General features: G+C 40.4%; 2 protein-coding genes across 5 annotated transcripts; both read left to right on the forward strand.

Moving 5' to 3' along the window:
• Positions 1–1,860: 1,860 nt before the first annotated feature.
• LOC148371391 (fatty acid-binding protein, liver-like) lies at positions 1,861–5,983 on the forward strand. Its single transcript, XM_088327850.1, has 4 exons — positions 1,861–1,977; positions 4,228–4,400; positions 4,458–4,547; positions 5,848–5,983. The coding sequence occupies exons 1-4, from the start codon at positions 1,872–1,874 to the stop codon at positions 5,896–5,898; spliced, it is 420 nt and encodes a 139-aa protein (XP_088183976.1). The 5' UTR covers positions 1,861–1,871; the 3' UTR covers positions 5,899–5,983.
• A 3,292-nt stretch (positions 5,984–9,275) lies between these two features.
• Positions 9,276–18,060, forward strand: LOC148371392 (serine/arginine-rich splicing factor 10-like). Of its 4 annotated transcripts, none has more exons than XM_088329448.1 (6): positions 9,276–9,469; positions 13,861–14,132; positions 15,314–15,434; positions 16,257–16,428; positions 16,651–16,701; positions 17,511–18,060. In XM_088329448.1, exons 3-6 carry the CDS (start codon positions 15,329–15,331, stop codon positions 17,695–17,697), a joined length of 516 nt encoding a protein of 171 aa, XP_088185574.1. In that variant the 5' UTR covers positions 9,276–9,469; positions 13,861–14,132; positions 15,314–15,328; the 3' UTR covers positions 17,698–18,060. The 4 variants fall into 4 exon arrangements, with proteins under 4 accessions (XP_088185574.1, XP_088185572.1, XP_088185571.1 ...); XM_088329446.1 differs by having other exon boundaries at positions 15,328–15,434; XM_088329445.1 differs by lacking the exon at positions 13,861–14,132 and adding an exon at positions 13,604–13,708 and having other exon boundaries at positions 9,277–9,469; positions 15,331–15,434.
• The last annotated feature ends 2,780 nt before the right edge of the window (positions 18,061–20,840 follow it).

The following is a 20,840-nucleotide window of genomic DNA, read 5'->3' on the forward strand; positions in this document are numbered from 1 at the left end:
CTTTGCATGTATATGACATCGCTGTTTTCCATCATTCATCCGTATGGACCTGTATTTACTGATCTTCATTCATGCAATGTTTGCGTTGCGTCATCTGCTACAAAGCCACGTGAACTCCTCTTTCCACAATGCTTTTAATGTACCTTTACGTTTTGTAGCGTCATCAATCTTGTTAGCTTCTTTTGAATCTTTCTTCTGGGGCTGAAGTTTTGGCTTGATTCCTAACCACTTCTCCATTGTTCTTGCGTTCTCTGTGCGTCTACTTTGGAAAATGATATGCAAATGCACGACCTTATAACGTAGAGTCCGGAAGCACAAAGTTATTCCATGCAGGCTTCTGATTGGCTGCCAAGTATGCAAATTGCCAAACACACTGAAATTTCCAAACCAAACGAAGATTTCAATTTTGGAATAAAGCAAATGGGCGTCTGGGCAGACGTTATTTCAGACACTGCTATTATTCAAATCAATTTTTTACTGACATGAAGATTTTTTTCGTACCACTAGGAGGCACTAAATATTACACACTGTCCTTTTAAGCTGCCTTACATGTTTTGCACGCATGCTGCTTGCAAGAATGTTGAGCCACTATATGCGTCGGCCGATGTATTTTTATATTTTCAGGCCCCAAAACGTTTGAATTGAAATTGTTAGTTGAAGATATTCTCGCCCAACTTGTAAAAATGGATCTTGGATGTCTATTTTCGCCAATGGCAGTGAATAAGTTAAGCAAGAGTGGAGTGAAAATAAAGTTTGTACGTCTGAAAGTGGTGTCTTGTTTCTTTTTATACACAGTGTCTTGCGAAAGTAGAGCATGTTTGACAGTGTGTTTGGTGTTTTCAGGGTGATGTATTGTTTTAAAAGTTGCAAAGATGAAAACCAGGCGTTATGCTGCATTTCAAAAAATTCCAGGAAATTGGGAAATCAGAATTATTCCACTCTGATTGTACCAGAAAAGCGTTTCAAGAAAAGTGGGAAGTCGGGTTTCCCAACCTCCAACCAAAATGAAATCATTGGAATGACACTCAAAGTGGGAGGTCCTAGTCAGGAAGTCAAGGTACATATCTTTTCCCCTGGTCGCAGGTTGGATACCCCAACTTCCAACTTTCCTTGAATGAAGCATAACTTATACTCCAAACGTAACACTTTGCATTCAGCCCAAAAAGTTCCATTTTGGTCTCATCTGACCAGAGCATCGCATTCCACGCGATATTAGTGTTTCCCATGCGGCTTTTGGCATATGCCAAACAGGCCTTTTTATGGTATTCCTTCAGAAAATGCTTTCTTCTTGCCACTCTTCCATAAAGGGCGGATTTATCCAGGGTACAACTTGTAGTTTGTCTTATGCACAGATGGTCCCACCTCAGCGGTGTATGCCTGCGGGTCACCCAATGTGACCATGGACCTCTTGGTAGCTTCTCTGATTAGTTTTTTTCTTGTTTGGGTCTAAAGTTTAGAGGGACGTCCTGGTCTTTGTAAGGTTTGCAGTGGTTTTCATGCTAACTCCATTTTGATATTTTCTGCTCACACAAGGAGATGTGTAAATATTGCATAATCTTCTTGTATCCCATTCCTGCTTTCAACTTTTCCACAACTTTATCACTGATCTCTTAATCCGTCACTGGGGCATACTTCCTGTGGTGTGTCTTGGGCACGCGCAGCCTGGCAGGGCCCATCCCTCGCCAGACTGTGTTTTGGGGGTCGGGGTTTGCTCCCCCGCATGAAACAGACAAAATATTTTTCTTCTAGTAACGACGTGATGAAAAAAACTGGTTTACATCTGAGTGTTGTGCTCCTTATGGAGTTGTGCTTTAACAGAACAACAGGGAGTTGCAACTCCCCAAGATGCCAACCTGCAGCGCGGCAACTTCATGAGCCACAAACACAAATCGGAGACAACAGGAGCAGCAATGGAATTGAGCGGCACCTGGCAGGTTTACTCCGAGGAAAATTTGGAGGAGCTCATGAAGGCAATGGGTAAAACATCTAATATATACATAGACAATACTTTCAAAATTTGCAATGATGTAAGCCAGGGATCTCAAACACGCAGCCAATCGCAGTTCACCGAATGATCGTTTATGGTTTTGTGGTGTTTTGTGTTCGTTTCATTTGGGGGGGTTCAGGGCATTTTTTTTTGTGAGTGTGTGTGTGTTTTTTCTCGTCGAATTTCAGGCAATTTTCATTTTTAGGTTAGTATTTGGGTTGATTTTCCGTTTTTTCCTGCTCATTTTCTCTTCACCTTTTGTTCCTTTTCATACTTTTAAGTAATTAGCACCTTTTACTTATGTTCTTAATTGAATTGAATTAAATTAAATTGTCTTTATTGTTATTGATATGCAGGGTTGGGTAGGGTTACTTTAACTTGATTACTTTCAATTTCTTTTGGATTACTCCAATACCAAATATGCTAATAAAAGACAAAATAAACTAAATATGAATAAAATTACTAAACTTTGTGCAGACTTGGGGAGTAACGGAATACATGATGTTGGCAAGCTGTTTGGATTATTTTAATTTTGTTTCTGTCGCATTTTATGTTAGTTTTTGCCGGAGATCAAAGAGATCAAAGCCAGGAGAGAAGGCTTACCACGTGTTGTGAGTCATAATTGTATTCATATTTAGTTTCTTTTGTCTTCTATTAGCATATTTGGTATTGGAGTAATCCATAAGTAATTGAAAGTAGTCAAGTCAAAGTAACCCTACCCAACTTTGTTGATATGCATGTTGTGAAACGAGACAAGACATGGCCATAAACTTGTAATCAAGACTATCATGATAAAAATCAGGTTAAAAGGCAGAACGTAGTGCTTAAAAAAAACGCCAACGTTATGATGATAGTGCAGTGAAGAAGAGTGCATCGTAATAATAGTGCAATGAAAAGAAGTGCAGTAACATTTAATGGCAGCAACAACTCCAAAATAAATCACAAGGTTTATATTTGGACAATTTTCTCCAATAACATTTAGCAGCAAACAAAGAAAAAGTCGCAAGATAGGTTTTCACAGTTTCGTGCCCTCGTTTATGGTGGTGATGGCCCTGAAAGAGAAGCTGTCTTTGAGCCTGTTTGTTCTTGTTTTAAGGGAACTGTAGTGCCTAGCAGATAGTAACAGGTCAAGGGATAAAGGCCGGGGTGGGTTTCTTTTATTATAATTGATGACTCTGCTACAGTATTGCAATGTCCTATAGACTAGGCAGAGAGCAGCCATTGATTATCAGGGTTGTTTTGATGACTCTCTTGCTTTCCAATATGGCTTTGTTTGGAAGACACCAGCAGCTTCTGTTTCAGGTTGTTCCTCGAGAAGTCTACATTGTAGGCCCGGAGATGGATGGGTGCCTGTATATATCTCATCTCATCATCTCATCAGCCGTACCGCTTATCCTCATTAGGGTCGCGGGGGGGCTGGAGCCCATCCCAGCCATCTCCGGGCAGTGGGCAGGGGACACCCTGAACTGGTTGCCAGCCAATCGCAGGGCACACAGGGACAGACAACTCATTCGCTCATTCACACCTAGGGACAATTTGGACCGGCCAATTCACCTGAAATGCATGTTTTTGGAACGTGGGAGGAAACCGGAGTGCCCGGAGGAAACCCACGCAAGCACGGGGAGAACATGCAAACTCCGCACAGGATGTCTGGAGCTGGATTTGAACCCACGACAGGTTCCCATGACATGAACTGTGCCGCACAAGCGCTAACCACTGCGCCGCCGTGCTGCCTATATATATATATATATATATATATATATATATATATATATATATATAAATTCGTTTTTTGTGTGTGTCTGTCCACCCAAGAAAAGGAGTTTGTATATGACCAATATCTTACACAGGCATTTAGGTAGGTGGCCCTAAATGTGAAAAATGCCAGAAAACACGGACTCAGTATTTTTCTAGAAAAAATGCGGAAAAGTATGACTGAACAGCTGCTTTTCAACTTCTAGTCCCCAGGTTTATTTTTTTGTTTTCTCCTTGGAATCTTCAGATATTGCGGTTAATCTTTTCCAAACAATATATCTAGAAAATTACATATGAGGGCTGTTTGTACCCGTTTCAGGATTTTAGTCTCCAAATGGACTCATGATAAATCCCAATTTTGGTAATATTTTGGATATTGGGACTAAAATTGAGCTCAAAATAAAAAACAACTTTCACATTTTAACACCATCTGAAAGTTCAAAATCTTGTGGTTGTGTCCTTCAGCTAAGTCTTCTGTGTCCTAGGTGCGCCCCCAATGGTTATTAAGATGCGTAAGGACGTCAGGCCATTGATTACGTTGGAACGCCAGGGCCACGTTTGGACTTACACCTTCAAGACCCCCAAGATCAACAAGTCGCACTCTTTTCACGTGGGCGAGGAGACGGAAATTCCGTCCATGGTCGGCCGGAAGATTAAAGTAAGTGCGGCAACGTCCGCCCTCACCGTTCGGGGACCGATATTGTCCATTTTACAGTGCGTCGTCAGGGAGGAGGACGGGAAGCTGATTACAGAGGCTGATAAATTCACTTCAGTCCGAGAAATTCGTGGGGAGGACATGGTTGAGGTCAGTAAAGGTTTTTTTAAAGATATTGTTTCCAGGGATTCGTACAGGTACTTGAAATCCTTGAAAATGATTGGTTTCTTAAACTCATTTGAGCTCGGGGGCCACATGGTAGAAACAAAAAATCTCACGGGGGCTGGAATAGTAGATTAAAGAGAGACCGAGGGAGAGTGAACAAGAGAGAGATAGAACAAGAGAGGGGGAGAGAGAGAGGTAGAAAATGACCAAGTGAAAGAGAGAGAGGGACGGAGAAAGAGAGACAGTGATATGTTAGAATTAAATATCAAAATGTAGCGTTTACCAAATTGTTCGAATTAGTTATCTGACTCCATTAACCAAACACAACCTACATTCACCCAACAATATATGCACACTTGTTTCTTGAGGGAAAAATGAACAGGAAAGTCGACATTTCACACAGGGGCAGATTTATTTTCCTCACAATTTAAGTGTACTCCGTCGAAGACGGCCGAAGTGACGTTGGACTCTGTGGGAAGTCTTCTTCTGAAGTCCTTTAGCTTTCTCTTATTAGCCCACTCCCCGCAAGATGGTGTGCTGGCTCCTCCCATGGGCGTGCCAAGGAAGCCCAAAGTGGGGCTTCATAATCTCATCCACGAGCGCCTTGATGTCTGGAACATTTTGTGTCAGCACACTCACGCGTCCTGTTATCAACAGTACTAGACAAAATATTATGCATTTTGAACAGCCTGCCCTGTCATTGAACTAAAGCCCACTCACTGAAAATCTTGCATTAAACTGAGTCATTTGAATAAAATCCTTTATGGTCAAAATGTATAAAATCCTTTAATAGAAAGAGAAAAGGAATAAAGAAAGCAAGAATGAAGAGAGAAAAATAAAAGACAATAATGAGAAAGATAGAAAAGATAGATGAGAAAGAACGGTATAGAAGAGGAGATAAAGGAAGAAAAAGAGAGAGAAGAGAGAGAGAGTAATATAACTCCAGTTGCTTGGTGAGTGGCGCTTGCCTTTGTGAACATCAATTGGAAATATTTCAAACTGCAGTAGATTTTTCTTTTGTGCTTCTCTGGTTGTTGTTTCAACGGCCGAATTAAAAACCTTGGCGGGCTTGATCTGCCTGCGGGACACTTGTTTAAAACTTGTGTGTCTCTTTCTCTCTCTCTCTTGTTCTTCCCCCGTCTTTCTTTATCTCTCTTTCTCTCTTTAATCTACTATGTGGCCCCTGTGCTCGAACGAGTTTGACACACCTACTGTAGAATCTTGGGATTGCGAGGATAAAGAAGCGTATTCTAAACCTATAAATGTATTTTTTCTCTCTCAACAGACAGTCACATCCGGCTCTGTGACTTACATCAGCCGAAGCAAGCGAGTCTGAAGTCATCATTTAACAACAGCCCCCAAAAAACTACATTCACTAATAAAAATAACTTAATAAACAGTTTGTTGGCTGCTTTCTTCCATTTCGAGTATCAAGAATTTGTCTAAAATTAGAGGGGGGTGGGTTGAGGGGGACTCAGAAGAAAAAAAAAGAAGAAAAAAAATACAGTTTGCACACTTGAACTTTTTTTAATTACTAACAAACCCTTAAAATTAATGTTTACGGTTTGATTATTACACAATCGAATGGCAGGAGTGGTTAGGATCAGATCGTTGTCCACACATCGAGGGAGCCCCCACATCCTAGTGCTGCTTCCCGTATCTGGCAATCGAAGGGTGTAGGCGGTGCCACATGGCGAGTAGGCATAGTGAAGCAGTGTGGTGAGAATGTACGCATACTCTTAAAAAATTATGACAATCTCCCTTTGTCATTGTCTGTGCAGGGAGGGATGATGTTTTGTGCACGTCCAAAGGAATTCAATCGTCATGGTGAAGGAAATCATATGATCACAGAACCGGAAACATCGGGCATTGAAAATTGTTTGCAAAGTTCATGCATAAGTTCGGTATTCTTATATACATTTTGAAAGTATCATAACTGAAGAAAAAAAGACACAGATGTGAAAGTTTTGCTTGAAATGCATCCTTTCCCAAAACGTTTTTCCTCAATGTTTTCCTGGAAACGAGTATTTTCAAGAAGGTTGGCATTGTTTAACTGTAGGCAAAACCTAGAAATATATTATGTATGTGTTTTGCATTTAAATGAAATGTTTGCATGTTGTCATCAAGCACAAAATGAGCCAAGGCTCTCGAGCAGGGGTGACAACTATACGCCCCGTATAGCTAAACAACGAACTGCAGATTTAGGTATGTCCACTTGATGTCGCCAAAGTCAGGCACTGCTCCCAATCTAGGTGTATGTATTTCTTTTCCCTCTCTCTCTCTCTCTCTCTCTCTCTCTCTCTCTCTCTCTCTCTCTCTCTCTCTCTCTCTCTCTCTCTCTCTCTCTCTCTCGCTTTCTTTCCCTCTTTTCTTTCTTTCTCATTATCACTCCCGTTTTCTCTTTTTTTCTTTTTCTTTCTTTGTTTTCCTTTCTCTCCCACTCTCTATGTCCCTTTCTTTCTTCCTTCCTGTTTTATTTCCCTTTACTTCTCCTTGTATCGCTCTCTCTCTCTCTATTTCGCTTTTGCCTCTCTTTTCTTTGATCCTCTCTTTCCTTGTCTCTCCTTTTTCTACAAATAGATAAAGAAGATTTGCCTCCGGTACAAGATTCGGATATTAATCAAGATATTTATGTCTTGGCTTATATCTGGGGTTGCATCCTCTGTAGGTAATATTTTATCTTCCTATTGGTCTTTTCCCCTTTTGTTATTGTATTATTAAAAGTAGTCTATAGTCTGTAAACCCTTTAAGAATTCTTGAGAGTAAGAGCTATACAAATAATGACTTTAATCTTTCTCATTCTTACTGTCAAGAATCGGGACCCAAATGCGTGACGTTTCTCACCCGAGCTTTTATTTTCCGGGAAATAGGGAGTCATGCACGTTAGGTAGCGGTCTGGCGTGGAAAGACAGGAAGCCAGAGAGTGACCAGATCGGTACCAATTGCCAGAGCAGATATTGGACAGAAGGGGTCGATACCGGACAGGACAGGACAGACAGGATTGATATTGAAACAGGATATCAAAATTAAACAGGACAAACTAGAAAAGAACGAAAACTGGAGAGAATTCCTCTCAAACCGCCCACAGTCCGTGAAACTCGGTAACCTCGTCTCTCCCACCCTAACACTGAACACTGGCTCCCCCCAAGGTTGTGCACTGAGCCCCCTGTTTTTCACCCTCTACAGCTCCGACTGCTCACCGATCCACCCCACAAACACAATCATTAAGTTCGCTGACGATACCACCTTGATCGGCCTCATCTCTGAAGGGGACGAGGCGGCGTGCAGGGATGAGGTGGAGTCACAGTCAACGTGGTGTTCGGAAAACCAGCTCATACTGAACACCACAAAAAAACGAAAGAACTGATACTGGACTTCAGAAGGAATGGCAGGAATCCAGCACCACTCATCATAAAAGGAGACTGTGTAGAGAGAGTCCACTCCTTCAAATTTCTGGGTGTGCACATCTCTGACGACCTCTCCTGGTCTGCAAACACCAGGCCGTGGTAGGGAAGGCCCAGCAGTGACTGCATTTCCTGAGAGTGCTCAGGAAAAAACATCTAAAACAGCAGCTGCAGGTGTCCTTTTACAAAGCCACAGCGGAGAGCATTCTAACGTACTGTTTGGTATACTGGGTGCAAAGCAGCAGACAGGAAAACGCTCCAGAGGGTCATCAAAACAGCCCAAAAAATCGTTGATTGCTCTCTGCCCAGTCTGGAGGACATTGCCTGCTCTCGCATCCTCAGCAGAGCAGAAAACATCATCAAAAGACTTTTCTCACCCCGGCCACCACCTCTTTCTTCGACCTGCTGCCTTCTGGCAAGCGCTACAGGTCACACAAAACAAAAACAAACAGACTCAGAGACAGTTTCTTCTCCAGAGCCATTACCACGCTAAACAGACACCGCACAAAAAACTGAAAAACTCTTGCAAAAACACTACCTCATACGAACGTAAAATGGTACTCATGTTTCTTGCACATGTTGACTGCACTATGTTTACTGCTCACCTTGCACAATGATGACCTTTTTTTTTGCACTATGATGACTATTTTTTGCACCAAATGCATATGTTGACTATTTTTTGCACTATGATGACTATTTTTGCACCAAATGCATAATGCACAAACCCTTAAGATACCAACTGTATTACGATACCAAACTGTATGTAACATCCTACATGCCGACATTTCTTGTGTAAATATTGTGTAAATTATAACTATAACCTTATCCTCCTTGTTTTATAACCTTATCTTCTCTGTTCCCTTATCTTCTTGGCTTTTACCTCGCTGTGAATGTGTGAAAACTGGAGTGTCATGCCCAATTTCATGGTCACAATATGTTAACCCATTTTGTAACAATGACAATAAAGGTATATTCTATTCTATTCTATTCTAATAACGAACAGGACAAAAATAGACGGGAACGAAACTGGAAACCTGCTTTCTGTTTTTCTTTCGTTCTCTTTCTATCTTTTTGTTTTTCTGTCTCTTTCTTTTTCCATTATCACTTGCTCTGTATGTCTGTCTTTTATTTTTTGAGTACCCCTCTTTCTTGTTATCTTTTCTTACTCTTTCTAGCCCCCCTTTTTCTCTCTTTCGTTCTTTCTTCCTCACTAATAGCCTTGTCCCTACGAGTGTTTTTTCTCCCATGAGGCTCCTGAGCTTAAATGTGTTTAACAACCCCTGCTCTAGAGGGCGCTGTAGTGCGCTTCGGGCTTATTGAAGCCGCAGCTACCAACTGCAAAGGAGGGAAGACATTTTGTCTTTCCGGCTCCACATTGCTCAATCAGGAGCACATTTTTCGTTTCTTACCCGCCGAGCTTCCACTCGAAAGTCAATCAATGGCTCGCTATATGCGCCCTCCAAACTCGTCTTTGTTCGTCAGAAACATTTCCGACGAATCCAGGTGAGTTTTCGGGACCTTCCATTCTCACATTAGTAGAGAAACGTGATATCCACGCTATCCTAGCAGCATGCTAACAGAGGGCTTCGCAATTGAATGGGTCGTTTATTTACCAGTTCAGGAAATATACTAATTGTTAATCGAATTATGGATATAGTATCGAGTTTTCTTTATTAAGGGTGTTATGTTCATTTTAATGGCGTATGTAGCGAAAACAAACGAATCAACTTGTCACGTTTGCAGACGTAAAAATTTCAGAATGTGCTACAGATTCGTCATAAACACAGGCACGAAGATAGCTTTAGAACGAATTCACCCCTTTAAAGCCCCAGTGTGTAATATTGGCCCACCAGATGGCGCTGTATTTCCTAATGTTTCCCGCGCATCCTTGAAATGTTTTAAAGGCATTGATTGTATTCGTTACTCTAAAAATAAGGCCTTAGTTGGCATTAGAATGTATTTAATCCGATTTACGAAAGTTTTAATGTGATCACATAAGTAAAAACATTTATATTTGTTTGAACTATAAAGATTTGGTAAAGTAAAATGTCATACATCACGATAGAAATGGTTCATGACTAGTTTTTTTTCATTATCTGCCCGTTTTGACTGAAGATATAATGCAACGTAAATATACTTTTTATTTATTTTTCCCCTGACTAAAAATTTGTAGACCGTTATTTTCAACTGGACCAAAATACAACCTTTGTTTAAAATTGCTTCTAATCTTGAATCGTTGTTTTTTTCTTTTTTGTCTATTTTGTTTCAATTGCTTTTTTATTTTTGGTTGACTTGTTTTTTTTTTCTTCATTTGATTTCAAAAGGCATTAAAACGACTTAAATAGTCATGAATGTAACGTGCTGTAGGAACCAGCGTAGCAGCAAGATGCCAGACAAACGTGGCAACTTTTGATCGGGATTCCAATATGTAAAAGAAAGACTAATTTCTCCACGTATGTTTTTTTTTTTTTAAACACCATTAGTGTTACAATTTGCATTTTTGCTTAGTATTTTAGTCAAGGTTTTTTTTTACTGAATGTAAGTTGTTTTTAACACTGCGAGGCACAAAATATTACACATTTTCCCTTAACGTGAATTGTATAGATTCGAGGTGTATCGTGAAATTCTGGAGATTGAATCAGGCGTTTGAATTAAAATCCATGTTGTTAACGTGGGCGGGGGTACTACACGCATAACGCACGTTAGATTTGATCTCATTATCATATTCTTTTTATGCACGGTATCAGAGACGAATGTTGGAGAATGGAGGAGACGAAGTCGTCTTGAAAGATATAAATATAACAGTTTTTTCGATATAATTTAGTAAGACCCCTGTGGGTGGACGACCTGGAGGAAGAAAATGTGAAATTCCAAATCAAAATGCATCGATCTGGTGGAATTAAGTGTAAAATCAAGAAGCTAGATCTATGATCGGCGTATGCCCTTCAATTTTTAGCATTGTAAGTAACAAATTGATTTTCATTTTAACATTAGAAACGTACGGCAAAAATAACATCCGTCGCAGGTACCATAACTCAAAAAGTGTGTGATAACGTGATCAAAATGACTGCCTTTTCGCGTGTCATCCTTAACACTGGTGGTGTGGTGATTAAAATTCGGTGCGCTTCTGCTGCGACCCGGGTTTGATTCTTGTTGCATCCATCTACAAAGTTTGGGGTGAGGAAAAATAAGACAAGATTTTAAACATTGTAAATAAATAATTGGGTGGCATGTTGTACATAGGTGCGGATTGAACACTATCAAATAAGCTGTGTTTATGAATTGATATTAATATTTTTTAATAGTACAAGCTTAAGAGACCCATATGGGACCACCTAAACACTGGTGGACCACCAGAAAATTTCTTTGGTATAAGAAACACTGATAAATGCTAAAAAGCATGATGACAGAAACAACTACATTTGGGGTGTATCTGATCATGAATTGTATTTTGAAGGACATCAGCATTGGGTTAAATCATTTGGAAGAAAGGTCGGCTGGCAATAGTTGGGGAAAAACGATAATGTATCCAATTGTTTTCATATTGTCTGTTGTTTTGATAAGACTTGTCTCATTTTTAACATTGACCAAAAAGTCTTTTTATAATATCAGCGATGAATAAGTTACATGTTTAATCTCGTTGCAAAGTCAAGTCATGTCACATTTATCCGCACAGCCCTTAATCACTAAAATGTTTCAAAGGACTGCACAGGTTACAATTACACCATCCCCTAAACTTAAACCAACATGAGGGCAAGGAAAAACTCAAAACCTCAGCGTGAGGAAAGCGGTGCAGGATGGATGCAATATACCATTTAATCGTTGATTTCGAAAGATTGTAGTCCCCTTTTAAGCACTAAATTTGATAATAGATCGATAAACTCCATGCTATACAGCTAGTTCAGAAGTGTTTTTTTTCATGTAATTTGATAAATATCTTGATAGGTAAGATAAGAACCTGATAAAAAAAAATGGCAAGCAAAGTGTTGTCAAAGTGTCCTCTATTAAATTGCTGGGGACACTGGAGATAAATAAGAAAGGCACCGAACCAACACATTTTTATTAGTAGTACTTATTTAATAATTGCATACACATTATCATTATATTCTTAGCATGCGGCAGGTCGGATTAAAAAGCCTGACAGGCAGCGTGTGGCCCGCAAACAGTAGTTTTCCCACCTCTGGCGTAGACGGACAAAAGTATGTCTCGTCATTTTGGTTTCAACTGTACTGTTTCCTGCATATGTCATTTTATTGTCTTGGCAACTTGTAAAACAACGTAGCTGTTGTTTTATACTTGCCATTGAACAAAAAGGGCCCGTTCACCTCAAATGAACATTCTAAGCTGGGTGACATGGATAGCACTGGAGTTTTTCAAGACGTTTTTTTTTTTACGTTACATTAAAGCGTAATCTAACATGCATTTGTGCTTTGTAACTAATAACATTTCAACAATGTTGACACTCTTCCAAAGTCACAGTTAAGGCTAATGTTAAACATGAGTCTGAGTTCACAATAGGACCCTCTAATGTCCTAACACTTGTTACTTACTCAGCTGTGTTTCCCATACTGCGTACACAATTTGAAATGGTCGAAAAAGGTATAAAACATGGGTAGAACGTATAAGATGACAGCAATGTTATTGTAAAATGTGATGGGAATTCCAGGTCTTTTAAGAAAACCTTCTCGTTTAGCTCAGCTTCCAAATGGCTCTTCAGATTTTTCTCCTTGTTGCTTTAACCGATATACTATCAATAATGTGACAGTATGCATGAAATGAATGAGTACAATATGTATTATACTACTATATTATGCCAGCCTTTACTTTTTTCACTCTACGTTGAACTTTCAACTAATTCCCAACTTTTTTTATAGCCAGCAACTGTAAATTTAAGCAAAACAAAATACCTCAAAAACAACTACACATCAAAATGAAAATTTGAAATATTAACTTTTCAGTGCCATTAAAAAAGCTTAAATAAAACAATTTACAATTCAATTTCTAACCGATATTGACTGAAACAGCACAGAACCTCTGAAAACACGTAAAATTGTTCATTAAAATGTGTCTAACAATAACAAAAATTTTACCCTTTGCTGAATATCGGTATTTAGGAGCACAAAGTGCTAAGCTTTGAGGGACTGATTCATTCTTCTCTCGGTGATAGGCAATGCACTGTTTCAGTGCCACTAATATAATTAACAAGTCCAAATAAGGATCATTTTCCTGATTTGACTCATTTTTAAAATTTTCATTCTGTCCTCTGTGTTGCAATCTCTTTTAAACCGTTCCTGTGCCCAATGTGCTTGCGCGGCAGACCTGAGCGTTCAACCAGTTCTCCAAAGGTGAGCAAGAGGACCCCAAAAACATTTTTAACACAAGCTTGAGGCCCTGGCGAAGACCAATAAAATCCTGGCGACATACCAGTGTTTATATGGTATGGGAAACACTGCTCAGTCTTTCCCCCTTTTTCAAGCAATTTACCGTGTCATAGATACCACAGGTAAAACGGACTCTGAGTTGTCCAAAACATGTCACCCAGTTGTTCATGTATGCTATGGTGAACTGGCCCTTTTAATAAGCTCACTCAAGGAGCGCTGCACGATTGAGTTACACTTGTATATTTACGGTGTTCAGGCCTGAGGATTTGCGGCGTGAGTTTGGCCGCTATGGGCCAGTAGTAGATGTCTACATCCCACTTGACTTCTATACACGTCAACCAAGAGGATTTGCATACATACAATATCCTTTCCCAAAAGTATTGCTGTGTGCCTAACAAATAACCCTGTTTCTCTTTAGTAGCAGAGCAGATTTGTGGTTTGTGATGTTGCTTTTTTTAAAAACCTGTCATTACAACCCATCTAACAGTGATTATTTTTCTGTTATCGCTTCAGAAATTGTTAAAGAATCCCCTTGTGCAAGCGGCCACACAGAGTAACAAAGACCCGTGTAGCATAGCCGTAAAGACAAGGCAAAGACCAAAGGGAGGGCAAAAAGTTTGGGCGCAAGTAAAGCATGAAGAGGAAAAAGTTGGCAAAGTTCGGCAGTGGCGCAGAGCGGGCTAAAGAAAAAGAACGTTTTAAAGAGTCAAGCAGGAGACCCGAGCCAAATCGCTATGTGGGAATCGATTAAAGAGTGTAAAGAGCAAGATGAAGTCAAGCAAAAGGTAACAAGTCGGAATAATTTTGTATCCTCTCCCAACACGTTTTCCACAAATCAGTCTTGATCGCAATGTCATTGCAACTCACTCAATCAGCTTTTCATGTCATTTGATTTGTCTCTTGTCTCCATTGTCTGATAATCACCTTATTGTATGTCTCGTGTGCTTCTGGCCGCATTAACTTAAACTTTACTCACCGAGTTACGATTAAATGGAGGTATGTTTCCATTACTAGGGCTGTCGCGAATATGACCTATCCATGTAATCACGACTAGTTTTCACTTTCGCGATCACCGTCCTTTTTTCTGTGAATAATGGCAGAAAATCAGGGATATTCACACAGTTGAGTTTAAGGCCAGTAAGGCCCTTGTTATTATTTTTTTTTTTTCATTTTACAGTAGTCTATTCTTTTTGCCCGTGTAAAATTTCCATTTTCATTTTCTAGCAACTAAAAAAAACTCCATTGTCTCACAGAACTATTACTCTTAGCCAAAAGGCCAATATGTTTTTGGTTGCCCTGTGCAATTTTAAGTTGATTTCAAGTTCGTATTCAATTTGATGTCATGTTAACAAAGCTTTTTACAGTTTCCAAGATAAACTGTATGTTAGTTACATACCTCCTTTTACTGTGTACCAGTCTTTGTTTTCAAACTCAAGAACTTAATGCAACGAAAGTAAGCAATTGTCTGCTGCTGTGAGCTGCATTCACTTTAAATGTGTTAACATCTTCAAACCTGGAGCGAAGCAAAGAGACGTGTGTTGAAATGTGTATTTTTTTCTCAAATGTGCACCTTATCTTTCACTTGATGACTGAAAAGTTGAGTCAAAGAACTTAGGACCTGTTCCCTCAACTGTGCATAGTTATTTAAAAGCTTTTAACCTTACAGGCTGAAATCCTTAATTTTGGCAGTTGTTTTGACAAAATGAACATAATGTTAGTTTATAATGATTTATTGATTACACCTTGACCATGAACTTGCCCTTATTTGTTTAGGTGTACAGTATATGTAATGGTAAGCTATAGTAGTGTTTAATGTAAAGGGGGAAAATGTGACTATATTCGTAATCTTTGATTATTTTTGTGACAATTAATTCTCCAGAAATTCCTAAATCTTGACTGCCCTATCCATTACAAAATGTTTGAGATTTTGTGGCCTTCCTCTCAATGGAGTGTTTAAAAAAAATAGCCTTAACTGCTCAGCATGTTTGAAGACGTGCGTGATGCCGAGGACGCCCTTCACAGCCTGGACAGAAAATGGGTGTGCGGACGCCAGATCGAGATCCAGTTCGCCCAGGGAGACCGAAAGAGTGAGTTGCACTTAGTTCTGTTCTTCTCCCTTTGTTGTTTGCGTATATTTCGGACAAGTCGCTGTATTTTAAACACTGCGGCATCAACCCTTGTGCCATGCATTTTCTTTTGTCACACAATGCATGTCACTTTACATTCTTTGGACATGAATTTAAACGTGTAACACACACACACACACACGTATATACATAAAATTTCTTGGTGAATATTTCAAATGACCTAAGTAGAGCTTTGATTTCGTCAAATGTGGTGAAATCTTTTTTTAATACATGCTTATTTTTTTGTGATAATAACAGTTCAACCAAAAACCGTACACAATTCATGTCAGTACGATTTTTGGACGTGCGGTAACTCGGTCATTCATGAATATTTTTGACTTCTGTCCACTCAAAATGTTCAGTAGCTTGAGACCTATCCAAACATAGTTTTTCAATTTATTTAAGTGACTTATCTAAAAGTGACTTAAAAGAAAATGTACTGAACCCTCCATTATGGTATATTTTAAACTATTTAGCAAAGTTCCTCCACAGCTTTCTGAAAGACTCATTATCAATTATGCTAAATGTTTGATTTCTGTTATTGCTGCCAAGGGTAGCCCATTAGGCTCAGGGGGCAATTACATTTTCACGTAGGGACAGACAGGTTTTGATTTTTTGCGCCTTAATAAATGGAATCGGCATTTCAAAAGTACATTTTGTATTTCTTTGGTGTGGTATTAAAATAAGTTTGCAAAAAAATACCCAAGGAAATCTTGAGGGGGTGCAAATACCTCTTCATGGCACTGTACCTGATTAACAAATATCTGGGTTGTGTTGTTACAGCGCCCAACCAAATGAAGACGAAGGAGCGGCGGTCCCCATCCAGGTCGTCCCGCTATGACGACTACGAACGCGATGGCCGCCGCCGGCGCTCGCGCAGCCGAAGCTACGACCGCCGCCGCTCACGAAGCCCCTCCTACGACCGCCGCCGCAGAAGATCCGAAAGCCCCCGAGAGTAAGTCCGGCAAGAAAACCTGATCGAATGCGACCCAAGTAGCTGTTGCCCCTCAAGTGGGATCATTTTGATTAACGTGTAACGCAGGGGTGGGCCCAAAAATACTTGGTTAAATGTAAATAAAACACCGAAGAATGGATTTAATGGATCGCACAGGGACACTATGGACAGAAGTTTAACCAAATGAACCACATTTTGTAACCGACATTTTATATTTTGCAGATCTCGTGGACGCACACATGGGCGAGGAAGTCGAAGCCGGGAAGAAGACAGGTTAGATTTTTTTGTGTGTGTGTATGGCGCGCGATTGAGTTCTTTTTTTTGTCAGCCTTAAGTAGCTTGAAAGTATCTTTGAGCAGCTAACACGTTAAATTTTGTCACTTTTTGAAGTTTTCTGATAAGTTTAACGTTTAGTAGACACTCAAAATAAGGAAAGACATCAATGGATGTTGCAAGAACCTGAGAGGAACCGAAACTGTGAGAAATTCCAAGCTGCTCTAAAATTAGCCCTCTTTTTATTAAATCCCTAGATTGCAAAAGAAGATTCCCCTCTAGAGGATGTGGGAATCAAAAACAGCACCATGACTGACCGATAGTGTCAATGAAGTAATATTCCGAACAACGGTTAACAGTGAGGTGTAATAGTCAAAATAACAAACTGGCATCCAGATTAACCTTCATTGTAGGGGTCCAATATAGAATTAATTAAAGTCTCCCCAAAATAAAACTGCGGAGATTACCTAACCTACAGGCTTAGGTGTGGGGTTGGGGTTAAGAGCTAGGGTTTGAGAAACAAGTTGGGGTTTTGAACTGATGTTAGGGTTCCGAAGTAAGGTTGGGGCTAGAATTAGGGTTTGAAACTAAAGTTTAGGCTTCCGTTCTTTTGATTGGCACTGGGTTTCTCTTTTAAATGATACTGGAAAATTAGAAATTTACTTTGAAAGTCCTCAGAAAGTGCTTGAATTTGCCCATTAAAAAAGTGTATGAACCTTGATTATGTTAGATCAGCAGGAAGCGCTGTGATGAGTTAAAAACGGAAAAGTAAACATGCAAATTACAATGAAATGTATTTGTTTTTCCAGACATAAGCCACGAAGAGAGTCCAGAGGACGGTCTGCCTCCAGATCGCCTTCCCAGCCAAATCCGGCCGGCGCCTCCAACAACGCCGAGAAGGACCCGCGGGAAAAGCGCTCCCAGTCTCGGTCCCGGTCAGTTTCCAGGTCTCGCTCACGTTCTCGTTCTTGGACCGGCAAGTCGGGAGGACATTAAGGGTCTTCAAGAGGGCAGGTTTGGATTTTTTAAGGGGAAGGACTCGAATGTGATTATTGCGTTTGGACAACATTTCGAAAGTTGGTCCTTTGTTTTTTTTTTTCGTCCTAGAAGAATTTTTTTTTCTTTTGCCAAATTTAGTTTTTGGGACGTCACACACTTGCTTTCTCGAGTCCGACGCTTTTTGTATTTTTTTTAAAGTGAACCCGGTTAGGTTTTTTGAACACTAAGACTTAGTCTCCAGCTTTGTATCGTTGGTTAAGCAAGAAGGTTGTTTGTGTGTGCTTGGTCTTGGTTTTTGTGCATGTCTCATCTGTAGGAAGCTGTTATTTTCAGAAATAAATTTTGCCTAATGGAAACCGATCCAGAATGGGTGTATTTTTTGGGGACTGACTCGACGTATACAATTTAAATACAGAGAACCCCTCGCTGCTTCGCGCTTTGGTTATCGCTGGTTGACTCCTTCGTGGATGTTCAAATGAATTGATTTTGTCTTTGTCGTCATTGATATCAGTATGTCATACATCGTGTTCAGCGGGGACAGACTAGGGAGGGGTCTCGGTGTTTAGTCGGTGTGACCGTCTGTGCGACCCTGATTGTCTGGTGTGTGCTGTCAGTCAAACAGCAAGTGGGTGCTGCCCACTTAAACAAGCTCAGATATAGCGACCACTGGGTTTTGAAAATAATTTAATCAATTCTATAGGATTCTGAGAAACAACAGAAAAGGCGCAATGAAATGGTGATCATCAAGAGGTGCTCTGTTGAATATTATCGGGTTCGGGAAGAGACTCAGGCGGCTTCTGGGTGAAGGCAAGAGCGGTGCTGCTGGTCCGGCCCACTGCTTACTGCTAGGCTAACTACTCCGAAGCAACCCCTGTATCTTATCAACGCCAGGCCCAATAGCCATGAAACGGATGACTTGTGCCACAGGTCGTGGGAAACCGCTACATTCGGGACTGTCTTATTTCAATCATTGCAGAGATCTGGCTCCTTTCGAGAACACCTGAAGATACAGCGCGGCTAGCCGGACGCTTTCTAAATTGCTTTCTTACACTAAAAAGAGAAGCCCTTCAACTTCGATTTACTTTTTTATAATGACAATAAAACAATTCCTTTCAACTGCTATTTTGTGTTGTGTGTTATTATTATTAGTTCTATAATTGATATTTTGTCACATTTTACTCTTCGTCAGGGATGATGTCATCTCGAGGTAAGCTGGGGCTTTAATGGAAGTCTAACGCTACTTGGCGGATTTTCTTAAAATGAAATGCCAATTCAACACAGGCCTAGAGCTCCCTCTTGCGGGTCGGTGTGAAAATAACATTTCAACCGGTGTATACTGATGAAAAAAATGTAAATCTCAATATGATAGTGTTGAAAATTTCAAATAAAAGTCTCACCGGAGTTTAAGTCATACCGCTTGTCAAACTCTGAAAAAGACTGCCCCTTATAAACCGCAAACTCCTGTGTATTTCATCTGTATCCCATTTTCTGAGAGAATGCATTTTGAAGACAGCATGTCTGTGACATCAGAAGAACAGCTGCACCCTAGCAAGCCAGTCGCTAAACTGTTTTACGTGTTGGTTAAAGAGGTTACGGGTGTTTAAGCCAAGTTTTTGTCATTTTTGAGGAGAATGCCTAGGTGTTGTGTTGCTGGAGTATGCAGTAATGGTGCAACTAAAAATAGCCGCTAACGGGGACTGATCAACAAAAGTTGGCCGCAGCCTCGGTGGAAAAACACGAGTGACTCAGACTAACCGGAACCTAGAGGTAAGATTAGGCCCAGACGCAGGCCCGCAGGTATCAAAGCCCGTCCCAGCGTGAGCCCGACCAATTGGTTTGTGGGACTGAGCCTGTAACAAACCCACATTTTTATATTCTATCTGCAAGGACTCTGGGGGAGGAGGAGGAGGAGGGTTGTTTTTGGCTGATAACCTTATTTAGCATCCCATTTATTTTTTTAAAGGCAGCGAGGGGGAAGCCCGAACTTGAGTGTAATGATTCGACTTTTTAGGCCCAAACCAGATTTTGGGGAGCACCTGGGTTCAAGATCTCACCTCCACCGTTCAACCACAATGAAAGGTGGCAATGTCGCCAAACTCGAAACCAGGAAATAATTCACGGAACACTGCAAAACTGGCGCCAACTCCATGTTAGGTGGCCAGACAACACACAGTGGGCAGCGGGGTGCCAACCGGGAGCAAACAACTTAAAAGCCTTCTGCACCTCCGAAGCTAACGTGGAGATGTTTATTTAATTTTCTGTTGTGTATAGTAACCTTGGGTGTCGTTTTAAATTAAATGTTTTAATAATAATAAAAGTATACCAACAGCGAAAAACACAGTAATTGCCTCAATAGCCTACCTCCAAACAGAAATGAGCAGTATGCGATTGCGTGTCACTACAGTCGCTGTCTGTTTCAGAGCTGGCCTCACATGCTGTGTTAATGGGATTCACCATTTTGAAAGTGCTTTGCTTCTTCAATGCTGTCACAGCTCTCCATAAAACAAGCCTGATGGGTCAATGTAGAGACTAAAATTTTTGACTTCCCCCATCGCACGTAATATTTTGCAACATATTTGCATAAATGTGGGGAGGAGCAAAGCATGTCTGTGCCTAATTTAAAAAAAAAAACATGTTTGGGAATGCCTTTTACGCCAACACATGAAGAGGAAACTCCATAGAAGGGCTAACGAGTAGCATCATGCGGCCCCTTTCCAATGCTTCAAAACAAAACAATGCAGAGTGAGAAGCAATACGTTATTGACTTTTCTTTTTTATAAATGGGAACGAGTGCAATGCGGGTTAGGGCGGGGGCAACTTGATCCACATTGCCGCCGTGCGAGCGACCATGCGCGAAATAGGGTGCACTCACATTGATCTCGCACTTTGTTTTTGTTTTTGACTTCATTAAAGGAACATTGTGTATTATTTAACCCCTCCTAGTGGTAAAAAATCAATTTAAAAAGCTATATTTAGAATGATATAGAATTTTTTGTCACATAACAGGACGCGCAACAAAATTCACATTAGTCTCTGGTACCGTAACTATAAATAGTGTGATGAGATCAAACTGACTGCCTTTTCGTGTGTCATCTATACCGTTGGTGGTCTAGTGGTTAGAATTTGGTGCTCCGGTGCAA

Source organism: Urocampus carinirostris, chromosome 2 (assembly GCF_059441175.1).
Source record: "Urocampus carinirostris isolate Australia breed hairy pipefish chromosome 2, RoL_Ucar_1.0, whole genome shotgun sequence".
In the NCBI taxonomy this organism is placed as follows: Eukaryota; Metazoa; Chordata; class Actinopteri; order Syngnathiformes; family Syngnathidae; genus Urocampus; species Urocampus carinirostris.

Bases quoted from the DNA above. Each gene is read 5' to 3' on its own strand.
- LOC148371391 (XM_088327850.1), top strand. From the start codon at position 1,872: ATGAGCCACAAACACAAATCGGAGACAACAGGAGCAGCAATGGAATTG. The intron at 1,978-4,227 runs GTAAAACATCTA...TCTGTGTCCTAG, and splicing joins GGAGCTCATGAAGGCAATGG to GTGCGCCCCCAATGGTTATT. The intron at 4,548-5,847 runs GTCAGTAAAGGT...CTCTCTCAACAG, and splicing joins GTGGGGAGGACATGGTTGAG to ACAGTCACATCCGGCTCTGT.
- LOC148371392 (XM_088329445.1), top strand. From the start codon at position 9,405: ATGGCTCGCTATATGCGCCCTCCAAACTCGTCTTTGTTCGTCAGAAAC. The intron at 15,435-16,256 runs GTGAGTTGCACT...GTGTTGTTACAG, and splicing joins CGCCCAGGGAGACCGAAAGA to CGCCCAACCAAATGAAGACG. The intron at 16,429-16,650 runs GTAAGTCCGGCA...TATATTTTGCAG, and splicing joins AGATCCGAAAGCCCCCGAGA to ATCTCGTGGACGCACACATG.